The sequence below is a fragment of the Acomys russatus genome, chromosome 15 (assembly GCF_903995435.1).
Source record: "Acomys russatus chromosome 15, mAcoRus1.1, whole genome shotgun sequence".
NCBI lineage: Eukaryota > Metazoa > Chordata > Mammalia > Rodentia > Muridae > Acomys > Acomys russatus.
The window spans coordinates 31,353,235-31,374,542 of NC_067151.1; the positions used below are offsets into that span (position 1 = coordinate 31,353,235).

Consider the following 21,308-nt stretch of genomic DNA (forward strand, 5'->3'; position numbering starts at 1 on the left):
TGCGCTAAGCTGTGCAGGGCAATTATTGTGTCTTCTTCTTGCTTTCATTTGACTTCCTGGCCATATAGGAAAACGGATTTGTGTGTACCGTACTTGCTCCCTGGGAACAAAATGAAAACACGTCAGTTGTATTTGAAACATTCACTTAGATAAACACTTTGCCTACTTATCAGTTGAGGTTACAGGACACCACTCTACAAATTCATCCTTTTGCTGTGTGACTTCTCTATTTCAGAGCTGATTATCAGATTATATAATTTGTTTGGAATAGTCATACACATATACTTTAGCGACAGTGTTCTGTTCTTATCACTATGTACCTCAGGTTGCTAACTATAGAAACATTTCATTTTTATTGTTTATAATGTTCAGAAATCAAACTCAAAAGGACATTTAATTAATTCCCACATAGTCTACTTATTTCCATGGAGACCTATGTAAGTATAATTGTCACTGGTGGAAAATTAAGATTTGCATTTGGGTCACATGCAGTTCCCTTGTTTCAGGTCCAGCCAACTCTTGAAACTCCATAGAAAGTTAAAACAAAATAGGAAAACTTAAACTTGTATAACACGGTTAAATTAATAATAATTATTATCATTAATTATTGATAACTACTGATAATTTAAAACAAAAGTAGCCCTGTGTCTTAGTTTAAAAATGAAACTTACTTGGTTGACTTCTTTCCTTGAACACACAAAGCCCTGGATTCAATCCCCAACATAAAGCCACCATGATGGTGTGCATCCTAGAGAGTCAGAGTTCAGAGTCATCCTCAACTTCAAAGGGAGTTCAAAGCCAGTGATCTCATGGAGGGGGGGGGGAATGAAATAATAAGACAAGAAAGGATAAAAACAAGTAAATTTGATGAAAATATATCATGTATATGTATGAAAACATCAATGAAACATTTTAATTTGTATAATTAATGCTAATGACTTTACATGAGATAGGATTGCATACATTAGAATGTATTAATGTATTTCTATTATTCCAAGGTAGCATTGTACTAATGAGCATATGCTTGCTGCTTATAACTAAAAAAGTTATTCTAAAACCATTCTTTTGAGATTCACAACTATTTGTATTTTGATGGCATCACTGCACTTCCCATGGTCAACTGTTTGGAAGGCTGAAACCTAATGTATCAAGTGGCTTGTTTAAGGGCCTCTGTCTAGCGCACAGTGAACATACAGAACAAACTCCATTCTTCAGGAGCCAGATCTGGGAGCCTTCCACCAGTGCCATGAGGGTGCAGAGAAGAACCAAACGTGCATGAATATCTGGTCTCTGAAGGGTGGCTTTGACAATCTTAGCACATCCTGGGAATAAGTAATACGCTCTTATAAGTAAAAGTACATCTTTTCACAGTTCTCTGTTTTAATACTGAGATTTCCCCTCTGTGCAGCACTGTGTTATATGAATGTTGTCCTGGCTATATGAGAATGGAAGGGATGAAAGGCTGCCCTGCAGGTAAAATCTACATTTCTGGACTACATGAGGAGCTTATTTTTCTATAAGGAACAAGTTCAGATAGCTTGTGAGAAGCCAACAGTGTGAGTGTGCATGTGTTTACGGGGGTGTGCATGTTCACACTTAGAACAGTCTTAAGTTCAACAAATTCTCCCTGTTTTTGTGATAATTGTATGCTTACCATAGTGGTGAAATATTAGACCTCTCTCACATGCACTGGAAGCTGATGGTACTAGATTAATGATCCCCCACCCCTGCCCGGCAGGAAGTCCATTTTGTTGAGCTTGTATAGAAGCATGGCATCTACTAAGGAAGGAAACATCTCTAGCTCACCAGCTCTGAGTTTTTAATGGTCCTCGCTTTGAAATCTAGCTGCCCATAGTTCTGCCAACAAAAGAATCTGCTTTTCATTTCCTCTGAATACCCAATGCCAACCATCCCCCTTCCCCAGGCTCCGGCTCCTCAACAGAAGGGTCTCCTCCCAGGCACAGGTCCTCCAGGACTTGAACATAGGCCCCAGGGCACTCACCGTCGTGGACACCAACTCATAGACAGTCCCCGGCATGGTATTATATTCAGAATGAGCTGCTAAGCTGGTGTCAGCAATGCTGCACCCAGGTCTGAGCAGCTGAGAGACTACCAAGTGCCTCACTTGCTGAGACCTGGTGTCTGGTTAATGCTGTTGATGATGTTGTAATGTGATTAGCTCATATCACATCTGTAATCAATTTCGCTATAGGCTTTCTCACATGGAAATTGTGCTTGGCTTTGGGGTGGATTGTGTTTTGTCCAATCTAGGCATGCATGGGTTTGCCATGAATCCCTTTTAATTTTAGCCTTATTCAGGGTTTGATTGTTTTGGGGTGTTTTTTGTATTTGTTGTTGTTGTTGTTGTTGTTTTGGTTTGGTTTTTTTTTTTTTTGTTGTTGTTTGTTTGTTTTTGGTTTTTGGTGTTTTTTTTTTTTTTTTTTGAAAAATTTAAAGTTTAGTTTAACAATTGTCTTGGGGAATTCACTAAAGCCGCCATTTGCTTTATGACGATGTCCAAATGACACCAATTTTCAAGCCAGCGGGGTCAGAAGAGCAAGCGGTCTGCCGAGTGCTAGATCTGTCTTTTCAGGTTGACGTTAGACATTCCAGGGAGACCTTCTGAGAGTATTGCATATGTTTGCCTTAACTCAAGTTGGAGAGAACAATGTCCATATGTTGCTTTAGGGATCAAGAACCACAACAGTTACAGATGTAACCATAATATGCTGCTCACAGATAAGGCCCAGCGCTGCAGCTCACATTATCCTTGCCAGTCTCTATGAGGGTGGCTCATCTTTAAGTAAAAGCATCAGACGTAGTCTCTGGAAATTCTGACTGAACGATTAGTGATGTGACAGGATTTATTAAATGTTACTTCCATTTGATATTTTAAAACTCACTTCCAGCCAGGCGTGGTGGCACACGCCTTTAATCCCAGCACTCGGGAGGAAGAAGCAGGTGGATTGCTGTGAGTTCGAGGCCAGCCTGGTCTACAAAGTGAATCCAGGACAGCCAAGGCTACACAGAGAAATCCTGTCTCAAAACAAAAACAAAAACAAAAACAAAACACAAAACCTCACTTCCTTAACACCAAGAATATAAGAAATACTACACTGAGTGGTATTTTGTTATACAATGCTAAAAATGCAAATGTTGTATAAAGTGCACCCACTTTCATAGGATTTTTATTGCTTTAGCTGATTAGTTCAATGTACTGGGGAGCAGGTAAGGTTTGAATGATTGTGAAAGCATGTTCTAGAAGTCAAGTTCTAAGTGTCTGCTCATTTCTGACTATTTCAGTGATGCCTATTGACCATGTTTATGGCACGCTGGGCATTGTGGGAGCCACCACCACTCAGCACTATTCTGACGTCTCAAAGCTGAGAGAAGAGATTGAAGGAAAGGGGTCGTACACGTACTTTGCACCGAGTAACGAGGCTTGGGAAAACCTGGACTCTGTAAGACAGCCTTTGCATTATCTGAGACATTTCTTGTGTGACAGTGCCGTTTTCATTTTAATTGATCAATTCATATAATCCAAGAACCTTTCATATTTCTCTATCATACACATGAGAATATTTAGAAATGAGTTATTGGGGCAGTGGTGTGTGTTCATGCTGTCATGGTGGAACTCCCCAGAAGAGACAATCTCTTTAAAGAGAAGAAGAATGAGCTGAAATAATAATAATAATAATAATAATAATAAATAATAATAATAGTAGTAATAGTAGTATAATAGTAATAATAATATTTAAAACTCTATTTATTATAAGCTATATTACATAACCATATGTTATTATAGTTTATAAACAACATAGCTACAGTTGCAAAGAAAGAGAAGCTCTAACAAATAGTTTGTATTTGTTTATATAGCCATATAGATTGCTATTTCAAGACTGTCAGAATAGTAAATATGTATGGATATTTGAACCAAGTGCTATAAACAATATTTGATTTTATGAACAGACTAATTCATGACAGATTAAGTCATAAAACATTCCTCAACTTGCCTTTAATCCCAACACTTGGGAGGCAGAGACAGGTGGATTGCTGTGAGTTCAAAGCCAGCCTGGTCTACAAAGCAAGTCCATGACAGCCAAGGCTACACAGAGAAACCCTGTCTCAAAAAATTATATAACTAATAGAAAAATACATTCCTATGTTCTGCTCATGTGGAGACAATTTCTAGAGTGGCTCAAGGTGACTCCTCAGGCAGAATGTGCTCCTGTAGCTGTGTGTTAGTTATGCTGAGTCATGACCTTGTCTTTCCCGCCTCCTGATCACACCTGGGCATCCTCACTCTAGTAGTAAAAGTTAGATGTTTCCTCCCGGAACTGCACCCTGCCCTTTGCTTGCATCTTGATGGCTCTGGCTTTCACTTTACCGTGTGCAGCTATGAAATCCGTGGGGTTTGTTCTGATTTCTCTTGGAACCCCAGCAACTCTATTCTCCACATTAATATAATATGGCTACATAAATAAAGGATACTGAGAATGTAAGCCATTTCTTACCTCTATAAATAATTGATTTGTTTCAACCTTTTCTCACATAATAGGCAGAATCCATATCAACATTCAGACTTAATCACTGTAAATGGCCCGGCTCCCTCATCTCAGTTTCTTAAAAACATCAGTCTAATATCATGTTCTTCTGTGGTACTCCTCCTGAATAATTTTACCCTTTGGTTGATTTTCCAGATGCAAAGCCTGATCACTGAATCCCAGCCTTACACACTCTTCAGTTTAATTGCTGGTTTAACTTACTCTTTACTCCTTTTTCACAGCACTGTGCCTTTCAGAACACATTTCAAACATTACTCGAGGAATAAAAAAAAAAAAAAAAAACAAAAAGAGCAATAATGGAATAGATACGAGTTGCTTGCCCAACAATCACTCTGCGTTAGCATGAGAATGACATCACACAATCCCCACCTTCCCGCACATGTACCTCTGACTCACTCTAATAAGAGCAGCTGCATCCATCAACGGACTTCTTAAAGCATGCTGCCCTTCTACCCTCATCTCTGTGCTTTATCTGCTGTGACATGACAAGTACCATGAAGTTCCCCTTGCTCATCATTGCACTCACAGTAGCATGTGTACAGGCTGATGTGAAGCACAGCCTTGGGAAGGTACAGGATGAGGAATGCCTAGACTAGTGTTGGGTCAAGCGTAAATCCTTATATCTCCAGTGCTAGCATATGATTAAATCTAGCATTCAGGAAGCTGAGTCAGGAGCATTGCCATGAGTTTGGGGCCAGGCTGTGCTGCATGCTAAGATGCTGCCTCCAAAAAATCAAGCATAGAAAACACAAAAACCCTCAAGTGTTGTATGCAAATATAACAACATATTGAGTGCCCGATGTCACTACTTACTTGCCATATTGTGTCTGATAATGTCACACCCCTAGTTATTAACTACATGAAGACTGTCTCTTCATAAATATATTTTAAAAGTTTTTGTCCATAAAAATATCCAAGCATCCTATCAGATTTAGAACCCTTCATTGACAACTTGAAATCCTAAATTCATCAATCAGTTGAAATAATATAATTCTGTTATTTTTGTCAGTTTTCTATGATCACTTGATAATGCAATGAGGTCACGAAGAGTAGAAACAGGGGTCTGGATAGCTAACACGACAGTTAAGAAGGCCTGCCAAAGAACCGAGTTTGGTCTCCAACACCCACATCAACAGTTCACAAGCACCTATAACTCCAGATTCAGGAATTCTCATACACATGGGGCACACACACACACACACACACACACACACACACACACACACACACACACTAAAATAAACCATTTTAAAGGGTAGGAGAGAAAACAAACAAACCAAGTACATAAAAGAACTTCAGTAGCAAACCACAACAAACTAACTTTAATTTGGTTCTTCCTAGGACATTCGCAGAGGACTGGAGAACAACGTTAATGTCGAGTTACTGAACGCTTTACATAGCCACATGGTTAACAAGAGGATGTTAACCAAGGACTTGAAACACGGCATGGTTATTCCTTCAATGTACAACAATCTGGGGCTTTTTATTAACCATTATCCCAATGGGGTAAGTTTTATTTATAAAAGTTTTGTTTATTTATTTACATATAAGATTTACATTTCTGAGCATGCTTTTCTTAATTGTATCTGTTCCTTTGATAGAATGTTCACAGAAATGATAAAAATGTCAGTATAATGTAAGTGCTTGTATTATGATTAAAAAAAAATCTTAGCCACGTAACATCTCAATCTAGTTGAATTCTTCCTAAAGACCGAATGATTGACAGTTAAAGTCAATGTGTATTAAGTCGTTTCTTACAGATGGTGAAGTGTATAACTAAGGGGGTGAGGACGACCCTCTCGGCCACTCTCTGGACACTATGCTGGCTGAGGTTCTTGAGTTTTGTATTAGTTAGACTATGGCAAGTTGCTGATACGGCCTCAGGGGTTATTTTCAACCCTGAAATTTCCAGAGGTGGGGAAATCCCAGCAATGAGGCAATACTATTTATTGTTCAGTAGACCTCATGACAGTTTTGCAATGGTGATTTTTATTCCTCTCTCAAAATTCATTTCAGAGATAATTAGAAATCTTTACACGATTCTTTGGCCTAGATCTGAAATAGTTTGTAACTATTTATATTAAAGAATAAAAACAAAGTTAATAACTAAAAAAAAAAAAAAAAAAAAAAAGAAAGAAAGAAATTATTTGCTTTGGAGCTCAAGAAATGCTTAGGTTACTTGGGTTTCTAAACAGTTCTGCTTTCTCTTTGACAATAGCCAAGTCTTAATCCACAGCATAGGCACCTATTGGGCTACTAGCACAGGCACTCCCAGCATGGAGGCTCTTTACATCAAACTCTCCAGTACAAATGGGAATGTGGAAATCACCCTGCTGTCTTAGCAGTCAATGGCTAGTTGTAATTTTTTTTTCATCTAATTGCAGGTTGTCACTGTGAACTGTGCTCGAGTCATACATGGGAATCAGATTGCCACAAACGGTGTTGTTCATGTCATTGACCGTGTCCTGACACAAATTGGTACCTCCATCCAAGACTTTATTGAAGCGGAAGATGAGCTTTCATCATTCAGAGTAAGACTCAGAGCGAGTTCCCCCGGGTCACTGAAAACTATCCTTCCCTGACAAGATCTGTAGACTGCAAGAAATGCTATTCAACAAATATGGCAAACTGCAACAATGTACTCCATGAAATAGCCATTTCCACTTCACAAAGGCGATACCATCCCATATAAAATAATAATACATGTTTGACTATGAGTGATACAGACTCAGGGTGTGGCTACAGAATGCTTGGGGTCTTTAGAACATGTCGATTTGGTTGCTGTAGATGCTGGATTTAACACTGGCAGACTTTCCATTCTAGCCAACAGTTTGAGGAAAATTGAGGGAAAGTCTTGGTTGGTTGGGTCAAAAAGTACTATTTTAACAATCTGACTTGCGTAAATGTCTCTGGTGAAGCTGTGAATGCTCTCCTGACACTCTAGGACAAATGTATGACAAGTGTTCTCAGGACTTCATGCCATCCTCTGAAAGTCCTCTGTGTTTCAGGCGGCTGCCATCACCTCTGACCTTCTGGAGTCCCTTGGAAGAGATGGTCACTTCACACTCTTTGCTCCCACCAATGAAGCTTTTGAGAAACTCCCACGAGGAGTCCTAGAAAGGATCATGGGTGACAAAGTGGCTTCAGAAGGTAGGAAAATGTCTTCCTTTACCAGAATTCTCCCTGAGGCCTAGGATGAAAGCAATGAAAAAAGATCAGTCATTGCCAATACTGGCAGCTGAGTTAGGAAAGACCCACAACGTTTAACATGAGGTACTCTGGAAAGCATCCTTTGAAAGGCTGAAAGAATAGGCAAATATTCTTAATTTAAAACAGCTGTGAGGTTGCAGCCATTTCTGTTGTTTCCAAGCAAGTAAGTTAAAGAAGTTATGAAAGTTTAGTAAGAGGCTAGTGGGAGGGCTCAGCAGTTAAGAGTGCTGGCTGCCTTGCAGAGGACCCATGATCAAGTCCCAACACACTACAGGCTTCCAGGGAATGTGATTTCTTTTTCTGGCTTCTGTAAGCACCAGGCTTGCATGCGGTGCATGAACACACATTCAGGCAAACACTCATGCTCATAAAACAAGGCAAATAAATCTTTTGAAAGCTGAAAAGAAAAATTAATCCAACGTGGGAGAATAATTTTAGGTCTGATTTTAATATGGATTGCATATTATACCATACTTCCAACACTAAATTTTTACTACAAGTTATAACTTAAACTGAGAAGTTATATGGTTCTCTCTGATTCACAAATTCATTTGGGTCCCTTCCAACCTCCCTTTCAACAGCCAGTCTTTGCCTTGCGCTTACAAATTCTATATATTCAATCTCCAAATATGTTCATCCAAATTAATCTGACCAACTTTGAGGATGTAAGTCTTGATATAACATCAAGGGCAAGACAGACCCCTCCCCTAGGCCTCAGATGCTCTTCATGAAAGTCTGGAAGGAACTTCTCACCCAGCCCTTAGGCTCTAGAACTGTGTTACAAATCAGGAATGGTCTTTTGGAAGGGGTTAATGTAGCATTCTGAGTGTTTTTAGAACAGTCATGGCTAACAAGCAATTTCACAAACTGCCAAAAGACTTTTTCTTTTCCTCTTTTCATTCTTTTTTAACTTCCTGGTGCTATACAAATAATTTGGAGAGTTTTTAATTCTCTTTCTTTTCTTTCTACCAAGCTAAGCTATTTCTAAAAGCACTGATTTAAAATACCCACTTTTCAGGACATGCATAGTTACGATTTTAGCATTTTAATGCTTACATCCGTGTCATATTTCCTTGGTGAATTTAGCTCCACAATGCAGTGCATAACTTAAGGGTCAAATGTCATTTCCCTTGACGAGAAGTTTGATTTTCCCCTTCATTCCTCTGCCTAGCTCTCATGAAGTACCACATCCTAAACACCCTCCAGTGCTCTGAGGCTATTACAGGAGGAGCCGTGTTCGAGACCATGGAAGGAAACACAATTGAGATAGGGTGCGAGGGGGATAGCATCTCCATTAATGGAATCAAGATGGTGAAACAGAAAGACATCGTGACTAAGAATGGTGTCATCCACCTGATCGACGAAGTCCTCATTCCTGATTCGGGTGAGCAGGGCCCCACCACCATTTCACTAACCCTTCAGGTACATGGAGAGCAAGTCCATGAGGAGCTATTGTGTAGTCTGAAGAAACACAAACACCGAACTGGCTGTATGCTCGCCGAGTGCCGATTCCAAAGCCTGTGCAGGCATGGGCAGCCCGTTCAGGGCCTTCGCCCAGCATCTAGCATTTATAAAAGGGTTTCACACTGCTATTGTGTTCTCAGCAACCGGAAGATAGATCTTGATGGTAAACTTTCAGTTAAAAAAAAAAAAAAAAAAAGAGGCGGTTCACACACAGTGTAGAAAGGGCTGAAAGGTGAGTAATGTTCAAACTGTACTAGGAAGACAGAGGGAACATTCCCTCTAAGATTATTTGTACTAATGAAGCCGCTGACACAGGAAGCAGAACTTTCATACTAAGGAAGGGAGGGATGTTTTACTGGATTGACACTCAAGTCAATAGCACACAGGAGCAGAACAGGGCGAGGCATTGACTTAGGAACGCTGGGATGGGGACCATAACAATGATGACATCACTGAGATGGCAATGCTTCATCTTACAGCCAAACAAGTCATCGAGCTGGCTGGGAAGCAGCAGACCACTTTCACAGACCTGGTAGCCCAGTTAGGCTTGGCATCTTCTCTGAAGCCGGATGGGGAGTACACCTTGTTAGCGCCTGTGAACAATGCATTCTCTGGTACGTGCTGGTGTCTGTCCCTGCTTTCTTCCTCCCTTCTTTCTTCATGGTGATTATTCTCAATAAGAAATATTAGATATTATAGAAAATAGTGGTTAGAATTTACAGTCCGGAAGATGTTGGTGTCAAATTCTAAATGTATAAAGACAAGAGAGAGTTACTTCGGATCGTGATATGAAGTATGTGTGTTTCATCTAGTGATGGCTACTCACTGGCAGCATTTAAAATATGTGCTGAGGCCTATTTTTAAAACTTATTTCACATGGAAGGACAGATATACATAACTTGCAAAGAAAAGTTTAGTGAACAAAAATCACATTTTTAGTGTTTTCTAGGTACTGAGTTCTAATATGCGAAATTATTAGTTAGAGAAATTAGAATTTCTAGAAATAACAGCATCTCCCTTAGAATAATACTGTGCATATGTTCTGGCACTATGCCTCATTCTGGAGTCTGTGTGCTTTGATCACTTGACCAGTAACGAGCATGAACTTACAAATAACTCATCAACAGTCACCCATGTGACTAATGGGGACACCTACTTGTCAGGGGAAAAAACTGGCCACTATAAAGATTTAGATTTTGGCAATGACTGTCATGAAAGTAAACAGTCCCTATGTAGATGGAGCCATTGTTTCCCCAGTAAGAACTTCATGGACATAGCCGGGCACGACAGGTCAGTTCTGGCAGATGGCCTTGCTAGCCTTGGGCATTTAACCAACTCCCTTAGGATGTGAGTGAGGGACATGAACAGATTGAGAGGTTTTCATGTTTCTCCTCCTGCTACCTTACCCACCCATGATAACTCTCCTCTCTAATGAATTTATTCACAGACGACACACTGAGCATGGACCAGCGCCTTCTTAAACTAATTCTGCAAAATCACATATTGAAAGTAAAAGTCGGCCTCAGCGACCTCTACAATGGACAGATCCTGGAGACCATTGGAGGCAAACAACTCCGGGTGTTTGTGTATCGGACGGTAGGTGAATGAGACCCAGATCTAACACGTATCCACAGTGGCCTGAATGTCACTCGGCACATGCTGGCCAAAGACTTGTCACAGCTAATGTTCCTCACACGCATGTAAATGTGATTGTGAAGTTTAATGTCCATAGGATCAGAGATAAGAAAAGCTCTGAGAAAGGCACTTAGGATACTGTACCAATGTGCTGTGAATGGCGGATAAACTAGCATTTGCTCCGGTAAACAGAAGATTCCTCCATAAGATAACTGTTTGCCTTGTTAACAGGACAGATTTTATGATGAGTCAAACATGGAGGGAGTGTTACTGTGGTATCCCTTCCCCCACCCCATACAGCAACAGAATTTCTTTTGAGTGATTTTTCAAGGTGATTTGTAAAGACCCACACATATTTCTGGATCCTATAAAGTGAATCTAGCGTATGATTCCCTGCAGGAAAATTCCTCAACATGTTGATTGGTAGAATTGCAATGCAGTCAAAAAAAAAAAGTCTTCCTAGGGAGGGAGGTGTTACACAGGACAGATGGCAGTGGCACGTGGACACTCTGTACTAAGGCTTCACAAGGGCAGGGTACACATTTCAAATACTTCAGGAACTTAACTTTCAATTATACATGTACATATATTAAATTACACATGTACATACACTGAATTATGCATATGAATACAGTAACATATACATGTACCCACATTAAATTATATATCTGAATTTATTAAATTATATATGTGCATATATTAAATAAAATATGTATATATCTTTTTTAAATGAAATTATACATATAATTGGTTGGTCTTACAGTCAAGAGAATGTAGTAAATGTGAATCATTGATTTCTGGAATATTTATGGCTCATATGAACATAAAGAATTACTAAACCTGGGACAGGTTGACAGAAAAAGACAGAATGAAAATTCTATGCGAAGTCTGCAGTCTGCTGACAGAATGCAGGGGCCTGATGCCAAAGGTGGCTTGGTTGGTGGCAGCCCTGGATGAGAAGTACACAGCCAAATGTGCAAGACGCTACAGACGGGACAAGACAAGACGCTACCCACAGGAGGGAAGAAGCTGCTTTCCCAGGCTGTATCAGTCTAGTGCCCCCTTGGAAGGGCTCACTTATCTCCCACACCGAAGGGCATCATGGGTCTTTCTTCCCACCCCTAGGCTATCTGCATTGAAAATTCATGTATGGTGAAAGGAAGCAAGCAGGGAAGGAACGGTGCCATCCACATATTCCGAGAGATCATCCAACCAGCAGAGAAATCCCTGCATGACAAACTGAGGCAAGACAAGCGCTTTAGGTAAGTCTACCACCTGTGCCTGCTGCGCAAAAGAGCAAGCGCCAGCGGTGCTGCCTGAGAAGCATCCGGTGTACAGTGTTGCTAACCCAAACGACATGATGCATTAACAGCACAAGCCGACACCCAAGGCTGAAGGAACATCCTAGGAGAGTGCAGGAAGGACTGTAAGAGGCTGTGAGGCAATGGCTCCTATCTATGGCAGGGAAGCACACTCAGAACAACAATGAGGTCACCTGATTAAGACCTTCACAATGACAGTGCCAGGTGACACATCAGTGTGAATGAAGGAAATGTCACAAGACAGTATCCCTAAATTGGGAATTACAGGCAAGCAATGGCTGCTCAGAGAGAGGAAGAGTCCGCCTTCCTCAGTGAGGAGTCCCCTAACAGTCTATCTAACCGCATGCTGGCCCTAAACACATGTACATATCAGCAACACAAAATGAACTCATCAGGCTGTATTTATATATACGTGTGTGTGTGTGTGTGTGTGTGTGTGTGTGTGTGTGTGTGTTACGGTAATTAAAGAACAGTGAAGAGTAGTGGGTGTGGCAACACAGGAGGAGTTAGAAGGGAAGATGGGGGAATGATGCAAATATAGTACTCATAAATGAAATTCTAAAAAGAAATATTAAAAATTAAATTAAAATATTCATACAAATATTTTTGAATCAATGCATGTTTTAAGTGCTATTTGGCCTGTTCCTGGGGTATTGTAGTATTATTTGGTAGGTGGAAGACAATCTAATAGTTTGATTTATTCCTTGAGATTTTTACTTATAATTGTTTCTTTTAAATGATAATATAAAAAGACTCATTAATAAAATATCAAATGAAACAGAAGTTTGCTGTCACATAAATGTGACTTGATACTTTTATAAGAAAAATGGAGATGGAGGAATTTATAAATTACATATTTCATTCATTTCCCCATTATAAGCCTTTCTTAACAGGGAAATTGCATTTATGTGAAAATGTGTGAAATGATTTCTCACGGTTTCTACAATACATGGATTTCACTCTGCTCTGTATCTGAGTGAGCCTCAATCTAATTCTTATATCAAATTAAGTGCACGTTCTCTGTGTGTAGCATCTTCCTCAGCCTCCTGGAAGCTGCAGATCTGAAAGATCTCCTGACACAGCCTGGAGACTGGACCTTGTTTGCACCAACCAATGACGCCTTCAAAGGAATGACAAATGAGGAAAGAGAGATTCTGATTGGTGAGTGATGGAGAATGGCAGCTATTTACCCATCAAATCAAGAGACTTTCATCTTCCTTTTCTGCCCATATTTCAGGGGGAAAAAAGCCCCCGCATGGTTTCCTTAACAAGCTTTGGTTTCCTTTATCCTATTTGGGAATGTGAGGAGAGTCATTCATTAATGTTTATTAGTAAACTGATTGCCGTCATACTAATTTATTGAAGGCACACAATTGCATGGTATAAAAGGGAGCTGTCATGATTTCAAGACTAATTGGCATAGTTCAAACAGATCGAAATGACTAATGTTTTGATAAGGCGTTGACATGGACGAGAAAGTGTTGACATTGTAGAAAAAGAGAACAAGAAAAACTGAGACAATTGAATGTTTTATTCCTTAGTTCTTGTTTCAAAATGTCAGAAAAGCAGCTTATTATTAAAGCTGCATCTTTCCATTCCACAGGAGATAAAAATGCCCTCCAAAACATCATTCTTTATCACCTGACCCCAGGGGTGTATATTGGAAAGGGCTTTGAACCCGGAGTCACTAACATCCTGAAGACCACACAGGGAAGCAAAATCTATCTGAAAGGAGTAAGTTACTGGAAGAAATCTATAAAGTGCCTATGACCATTACATGGTCTTCATGCAGTTTCTCCTCACCATCACTTTTTTTTTTTTTTTTAAGGTAAATGAGACGCTTCTGGTGAATGAGCTGAAGTCCAGAGAATCTGACATCATGACAACCAATGGTGTCATTCACGTCGTGGATAAGCTCCTCTACCCAGCAGGTGTGTAGGAGTTGAGCGCGTGGGTGGAATAACACTGCTCGTTACGAGCTTAGGTTTTGACACTCATTTTCTTACCATGTCCGCTGAATATTTCTCTCCATAGACATTCCAGTTGGAAATGATCAGCTCTTGGAAATACTGAACAAACTGATAAAATACATCCAAATCAAGGTACAGAATGCTGTTGGGTTTTATTTATAGCACGCTGAGCAGAAGTCGTAGGGTTAATATAAAAGACTAGCAGTATAGCGTATTATTAGTATAGCATTAGTATAATATAAAAAACAGGAAAAATATAGCATAGCATTAGTTATTTTATAATACTAAAAGTGTTAGTAACAAACCTGGTGGTTTTTATAGCACCTGGCCTGAGTTCACTTCTATTGAGTCACCTTGGATGCTTTTATTTTAGTTGGAATTACATGTTACTAAGCATAAACATTTATTTTCAGTTTGTTCGTGGCAGCACCTTCAAAGAAATCCCCATGACTGTCTACAGTAAGTATAAGAACAGTTTTGGCGACAAGTAGAGATGATATGCAAATACTTCTCCTCGTGTATCCAAAGACTGCTGATAATCTGGTATTTAGAATTCCAAATCCACTGAAACTCCTTGTCCTTCAAACAGGGCTGGCGATCTGGCAGAAGCCTCATAGGCTCACTCACGTCCTCCGAGACTATTGAACCACTTCTTTCTAATTGGAAACAAAGTGGCTCACTATTGGAGAGTAAACACAAGCACTAAAGTGAGGGGGAAATAAGTGAAAAGGGCATCCAAGAGGACGGATTACTAGAAGACACTCCCAAGCAATCTGGGAATGTTGATGAGTGGGCACAAGGACAGAGCATAGCAGACGGTTGTCACTCACCCTGCCTTGGGCCTGAGCTGTGCATGGGAAGATGTGGAGGATAGTCCTAATTCTTAGGAGATGCTGGTTCAAAATCGACCACATACAAAAACCAGGCAAGGGAACCGCGCGTCTGCTAAGTGATTGTTTTAACCTCCTACAGTACCAGATTATCAAGATCAAAGCCCAACTGCTTAGCAATCTCAAAGCACATTTCACTCTCATTGTAAATGCTTCTGTCAATCATCAAATAGCTTCTACATTATGGGCGTTCTTTCCTACTTCTCCTTGCCCCCCCCCCCCCCCCCCCCGACTTCTTTCCCTGTAGCTTTCAAAGCTGAAGTTCTTCTCATTTTGTTTTGCCTCTACCATAAAACGGTCAAATAGGCTAAAGCACTACTTTACTTGTCTTGTTCTGACTAGAAAAGTTTTCTTCCTTGTATCATGAACATTCACTTATCTACTTGTGAACATTTTCCTTAAAAATTAATGCTAGACATGAGAAGGAGAAAAGCCAATGTCTGGAGCAAAACAAAATGTCTACTTCTTCACTTGCTATGTCCGCTGCAATCCCAGGCCCAGGCCCTTAGAGCTGCCTTAGAGATTCCAGATGATTTAGCATTCACTAAATTCCAGCCACGGAAAAACAGATCTTACAACAAATGAAAGCGTCCTTACCACCTTAATTCATCAGATATGTGACATCATCTTCCTCTCCCATGACATGCATCTCTACAAAAATATTTCTCTCTCCCACTTCCTCTACATCAGTTCTACTATTAGTTGTACATGGCAACACAGTATTTTGCTTATAATGAACCAAAATACTATTATATTATTATCTGAATTATGTTTGCAAAAGTATGCAAATGTAGCAACTCATCAGCCTACTTGAGAGATCTTAAGTAGCTCTGGGGTTTAAATTGCTGGCTGCTTCAAATAGAAGTGCGGACCAACTAAGCAAAAATTCATTTTCAGAACCATTTGTCAACTTGTCTCTAATATTTCTTCTGGGTTTTTTTTTTGTGTGTGCTTATTTTTCTTGCCCCCCCACACCCCTCAAAACCACACACATTTTAATTTTTTATTGAGGAGCACACTTTGTTATAAGTTGCCAGATACAAATTATTTTACATAGAAAATAAAAGTTGGAAAATGTTTAGAGCTGTCCAAATGACTTAAGCCTTCAGAGAAGCAAGGCACTGATCAAGATTAGAAAGTTTGAATTCCTCAGCATGTGAAACCTTCAAAGTGATTCATTATGCCACTTGCACAATAGCAACAGGGTTCCTGTGTGCTCCAGGTGAAGGGTCCTCTGTGGCAGAACTGTTTGTGGGATCAAGAATTGAAAACACAGATCTAATACATTTTAGAGCTTCATAGTTTGAATTTTCAAGAGATGACCTATGGTTGAAAAGTAGTTCCCGTAAAGGCCTCCACACACCAATTCAAAAGGTCGACATAGCTAACATGTAAGAGCAGAAGCTGAGAAGGGCAGAAACCCACACTGCACCACTGACACTTTGTGTCACACTTGTATTGTGACTGAAATTGACACTACTGGGACCATCTCTTAAGGCTTCTACTTAGGAATGAGGAGACTTGTAGATCTGAGGACCTGGCTCATACAGTAAAAAAACAAAACAACACAACAAACAGCAACAACAACAAGAAAAACCACTGCACAACTAAAAGCCATGATAACCTCACCTAACATGGAAACAACTTAAAATTATTATAACAAAGCTGAATACTAAATGTTGACCAGATCATGTTTGTTGCAGAAAGCTCATGACTTCCTGGCTGAAATTTAATCTTATCTAGAATTATTTTATATATATATTTTTTCTTTTCTATAACAAATGCATGGGAGTATTCCAAGGGTCTTTTTTCTTCCCTTATCCTTTTAATTGAGAAATAATCTGACAATGCAATTTAAGATGTTGTGCGTTACGTGAAATTAATCATGTTTATTTGTCTTCTGCTGCTGCACAGCCAGTATTCTCAAGAAGCACAAAGGGAAGTCAGAGTGGTAGACTTCTAGGTAGGGTGCAGCATTTAGTTAGGGGCCCCCGTCCCACTCCCCCACCCCTGCTCCCAGAACACAGTCAGGTCGCTGGCCTGCAGAATTCAGCAGCTGGACACACAAGAAGACACTAGCGTGCTGCGACTATTTCCTGTGACTGCCCGAACTAGGCACCACATCTGATAAGTTAACACCCTGCAGCGACTAAAAAGGACAACTTCATTGGAGTTGTTTCTAGTTAAACTTCGTTCATGCTCCACTTTCTATATTTTCAGCAACTAAAATTATAACCAAACTCGTGGAACCAAAAATTAAAGTCATTCAAGGCAGTCTTCAGCCTATTATCAAAACTGAAGGTAAAAACCAACAATCTCCATTGGTACCTTTCATTCTGGAAAAACGCCATGTAATCAACTCATCTCTCCAAATATACTACATTCTTCTTGAAACTAACATGCTAAATGTTTCTTTACAAAGGGCATGCTTGGATAATTGCAGACTGTTGAGTGCAGTATTTTTTTTTAAGCAAAGTAGATGGTGCATCCCTAATATTTTCAGTACATTTGCTTGTATTTATTTTAGTTTAAATGAGATTGGGTCAACACTAGTACCCAGATAATCACTTGAAAAATTAATCTTGAACATTTTTGCTGTAAGTTCCTTCAGAAAATACACTCTTTCTGCAGCTTTATTTTCAACCTCACCATATCACCCACACATTCTCTTTTATGCCATTGAAAGAAAACTGTTTGAAAAAAATATGGAGGTATTTTTCCAGTAAGCAATCTAAAAAGGTATAGAAGGTGTTCACTAATTAAAGCTTCAAAAGTTACAAACAGACATGATATACTTTAAAACTTAGATCGCCAAAACAGAAAAGGAAATAGTGCTGTTTAGGAGGTCAGACCCTGGATCTACATTTCAGCTCTGAACATATATTATATATAAACATATTAAATATATACCTCTCCTATTGGAAAGAACACTGTTCTTTCTATACTGTGTTAGCTGATGTCAACTTCTTGGATATTTATTACCCTGATTTCATGCATTTTTGCTATCTCTAAGATCAAACTTAAGCAGTAGTGCCCATTTTAATTCTTGTTGCAGTGATAATTTGCCACAAAGAATATGCCCGCTGTCATCTTTCTTCCATGAGAAAGAGACAGTCTTTCAAAAGAGAAACAGATTACACCTTTAATTGAATCTTGGGAACACTGTTGTTCTAATTACGCTTGGATTTGGGTTTGTTTAGGTTTGTGTTCCATTCTCTGGCATGATATGACAACTCAAAAATACATGTGTCTCTTTCCTTTGCATGAGCCTGACTTAAACACATTGAAAACACAAAATTGATTCTGTGCCTGGTTAGCTATGGATATTCCCTCATTCTTGAGTCTACGGTTGAGTTAACCTTTAACATCTGTGCTTAGCTTTTTTAAAAAGAAATTTTCTATTATTTGATTGCTTTTTATTTGTTAATGAAGAAAGATTGGGGTTTTAAGAAGAAATTAAATTTAAGGTATTTTGCTGATAATATATATTGATCATTGAAATCAAGTGATTTTAGGCAAAAAAACATTGGATTTTTTTGAAACCATAGTCAATAAAATTTGCTATAACTGAAGCACAGCTTCCAAAACTAAAGCCAGTCACATGTGCCGTGTTCCCCTTTTCAAAGACTTTCCCCTTCCTCCTTTCTTTATTCAATTCACGTACCCTCCTAGTCTTTGTCATCGGGGCTCTGTATGTTACTCTTCAGTTGGAATCATCCTTGAACACAAGCCTACATGGGTTATTCCTCCTAGTGATCTGGAGGGAGATGAGATCATCTCATCCTTAAATATTCCTCAATGTGGGGCTGGAAAGTCTTACTTCTGGGTAGCATAGCAGAAGAAACAGATACCCATCTTGGCAAACATCCACAGTTTCCATTCCCAACCCTGATTCCCTTCTCAGAGTCTGAACTTCGTGAACTCATTAATGCTTTTTGAGTTGTTACTAAATGCATCAGAGTCCAAGACATAATTTTACAATATTTTTGTCAAAAAAGAGAATAAACCAAAACTCAGAATTAAGAATGAGTCAGCTAAAATGTAACTGTGATAGATGTTTTCAAAGCTACTTTATATATGTATGTACATATATATATACACATATGACATATTCTTTCTTCTGTAATAGTTAATAATAAAAGGTACTTCCAGAATTTCAACTTGACCTTTCTAAAGAAAAAAAAAAATGCCTTACACATAGTGCTAACCCATTTCCTTATCTTGAGCCATTGGGCACACTTCCTTTTGAGGGTTACATATCTGAAAAGCTAACCCTACCCTTTATGTTAATCACTCCTATTGGGCTCACATATAAAATATCATGGCTTGAAATACTTATGGGTTGAAAGAACAGTTTTCTGTCTTACATTATTTATTACTTAGTTCTGGGTAATGGTGTGCTTTGATGATTTCTCAACAAACAAATTAATCCTCTCAAAGATAATTATAACTCCATTCAGCTATTGAAAAGTACAAGTTAAATGTACTGAACTGAATAATTCTCACTCCTCCTTAAAATCTTCCTGATCGACTAATGTAGCAGTAAGCTTTCTAACATTCCAATTGATTTTCTCTGGGAATAAAATCATTTTGCAAGTCAAATGCAACCACTGTGCATTGAAGGGCTGAGTACTGTTAGTGAGTTCATGGTGCTGTTGACACCTTTCTCTTAGTCAAGGTGAGTACTCAAGTCAGTTTCCCTCTAATGCCTAAAGTGCGTCTTCAAGGTAAGTATAATAGATTTCTTTGTGTGCAGTCCTATGCTCCTAGAGAAAAGTGTGAGATCATGAGGGATGCGAGGTATTAAATAAAATATTTCAGTAAAGATTGGCAGATGACATCCTATGGCCAAGCGTGATTTGAACCAGTTGCTGCTCAAGCACCTCCGCTCAGAACATGTTGTTGATTCCCAGAGAAAGCCACATAAATGCTCTGTGTAATCATACCTTACACCCACTAACGAGGGATGATGGACGGTGTGCACGCTGTGCACAGCTTGCTCGTGCATCATTGTAAATGCTAAGGCAGGTGGGTGGAGCTGCAGCATAACGGACTGTATCATTTGTTTTCCCAAATATCACCTAACCTATGAACAACAGGAAATGTTTAAAACTGGTTTCATAAAATCTGAAACACTGAAGTCTGAATACCAAAAAACGTGGAAATAAATTTCTTGTTTGGGCAAATGTAAGGGGCTATTTTAATGCACTAATCTGTCTCCTAAAATAACGTCTCAGGACCTGCAATGACAAAGATCCAAATTGAAGGTGAACCTGACTTCAGGCTGATTAAAGAAGGTGAAATGGTGACAGAAGTGATCCATGGAGGTAACACCTTGTGCCTTTCCTATTGCCCGGGGAGCATCCCTGTGACGTTTTAAAATAGTGCTAATTTAGAAGTATGAAATGGCCGGTTTTCTCTTGACTTGCATTTTACACACGTTTGAGAGATTATGTTTATGAGGTATGAGTGCTTGCTGGCTAGTCAGGAATGTAGTGTAGCTTGTTTTTAAATGTGTTCAACCGTAATTTAAGGATCAAGCTCCTGCATTACTTCCTATGAATATGCAAAAATGGTAATTACTACAATAATGTCAACACAAAAAATACAGAAGTGGCTTGAGGTTTTTTTGTGTAAGACTCTGGCTGGTGAGATGGTCAGTAGGGAAAGACACCTTCTTCCAAGCCCGACGAGCGGGGGGTAGATCCATGGGTCCCACATAGTAAAAGATCAAGTTGTCTTCTTACCTCCACAGGCACACCATAGCTTACATACACACTTACTCACACTCTCACGATAAACATACATACATTCACACACATATACACACAGACACCAATACTCACACACATGTACACATATACACATACACTCACACACAGTTAAACACATCTACATACACATGTACATACACTTACACATGCACACATACATACACTCACATACACATACCAATAACACTCACTAACACTCACACACATTTACAGATACATACACTCACACATACACACACATGCACACATTCACACACACATACACACATATACCCCTCCCCCCACACACACACCCAAGTAACATAAAATTGCAGTAAACCTTTTAGAGACTGCACTGGCAAGCCAGCACTAGGTATTTAATGGAAGGTCTCCTTTACCATGCCAGCTCGGCTTGCCAGCTAATCCTTCTGCTCACTTGATATGTAAAAATTATGCAGACTGGTCTGAATTTCTTCATAGTCAGGTCCAACAATAACTA

The 21,308-nt window shown here is 39.3% G+C and overlaps 1 protein-coding gene across 4 annotated transcripts in view; it reads left to right on the forward strand.

Moving 5' to 3' along the window:
- Postn (periostin) overlaps positions 1-21,308 on the forward strand; it is a 31,311-nt gene that overhangs the window by 3,391 nt on the left and 6,612 nt on the right. For 2 of the 4 annotated variants that reach the window (XM_051157139.1, XM_051157141.1), the window contains exons 3-18: positions 1,409-1,473; positions 3,304-3,461; positions 5,907-6,071; positions 6,950-7,096; positions 7,574-7,715; positions 8,947-9,159; positions 9,719-9,853; positions 10,687-10,835; positions 12,000-12,136; positions 13,227-13,357; positions 13,800-13,930; positions 14,025-14,127; positions 14,231-14,298; positions 14,580-14,625; positions 17,277-17,357; positions 20,294-20,383. In XM_051157139.1, coding sequence (XP_051013096.1) covers positions 1,409-1,473; positions 3,304-3,461; positions 5,907-6,071; positions 6,950-7,096; positions 7,574-7,715; positions 8,947-9,159; positions 9,719-9,853; positions 10,687-10,835; positions 12,000-12,136; positions 13,227-13,357; positions 13,800-13,930; positions 14,025-14,127; positions 14,231-14,298; positions 14,580-14,625; positions 17,277-17,357; positions 20,294-20,383 — 1,961 coding nt within the window. The remainder of the gene's footprint in view (positions 1-1,408; positions 1,474-3,303; positions 3,462-5,906; positions 6,072-6,949; positions 7,097-7,573; positions 7,716-8,946; positions 9,160-9,718; positions 9,854-10,686; positions 10,836-11,999; positions 12,137-13,226; positions 13,358-13,799; positions 13,931-14,024; positions 14,128-14,230; positions 14,299-14,579; positions 14,626-17,276; positions 17,358-20,293; positions 20,384-21,308) is intronic. The other 2 variants (XM_051157140.1, XM_051157142.1) reach the window with 1 other exon arrangement.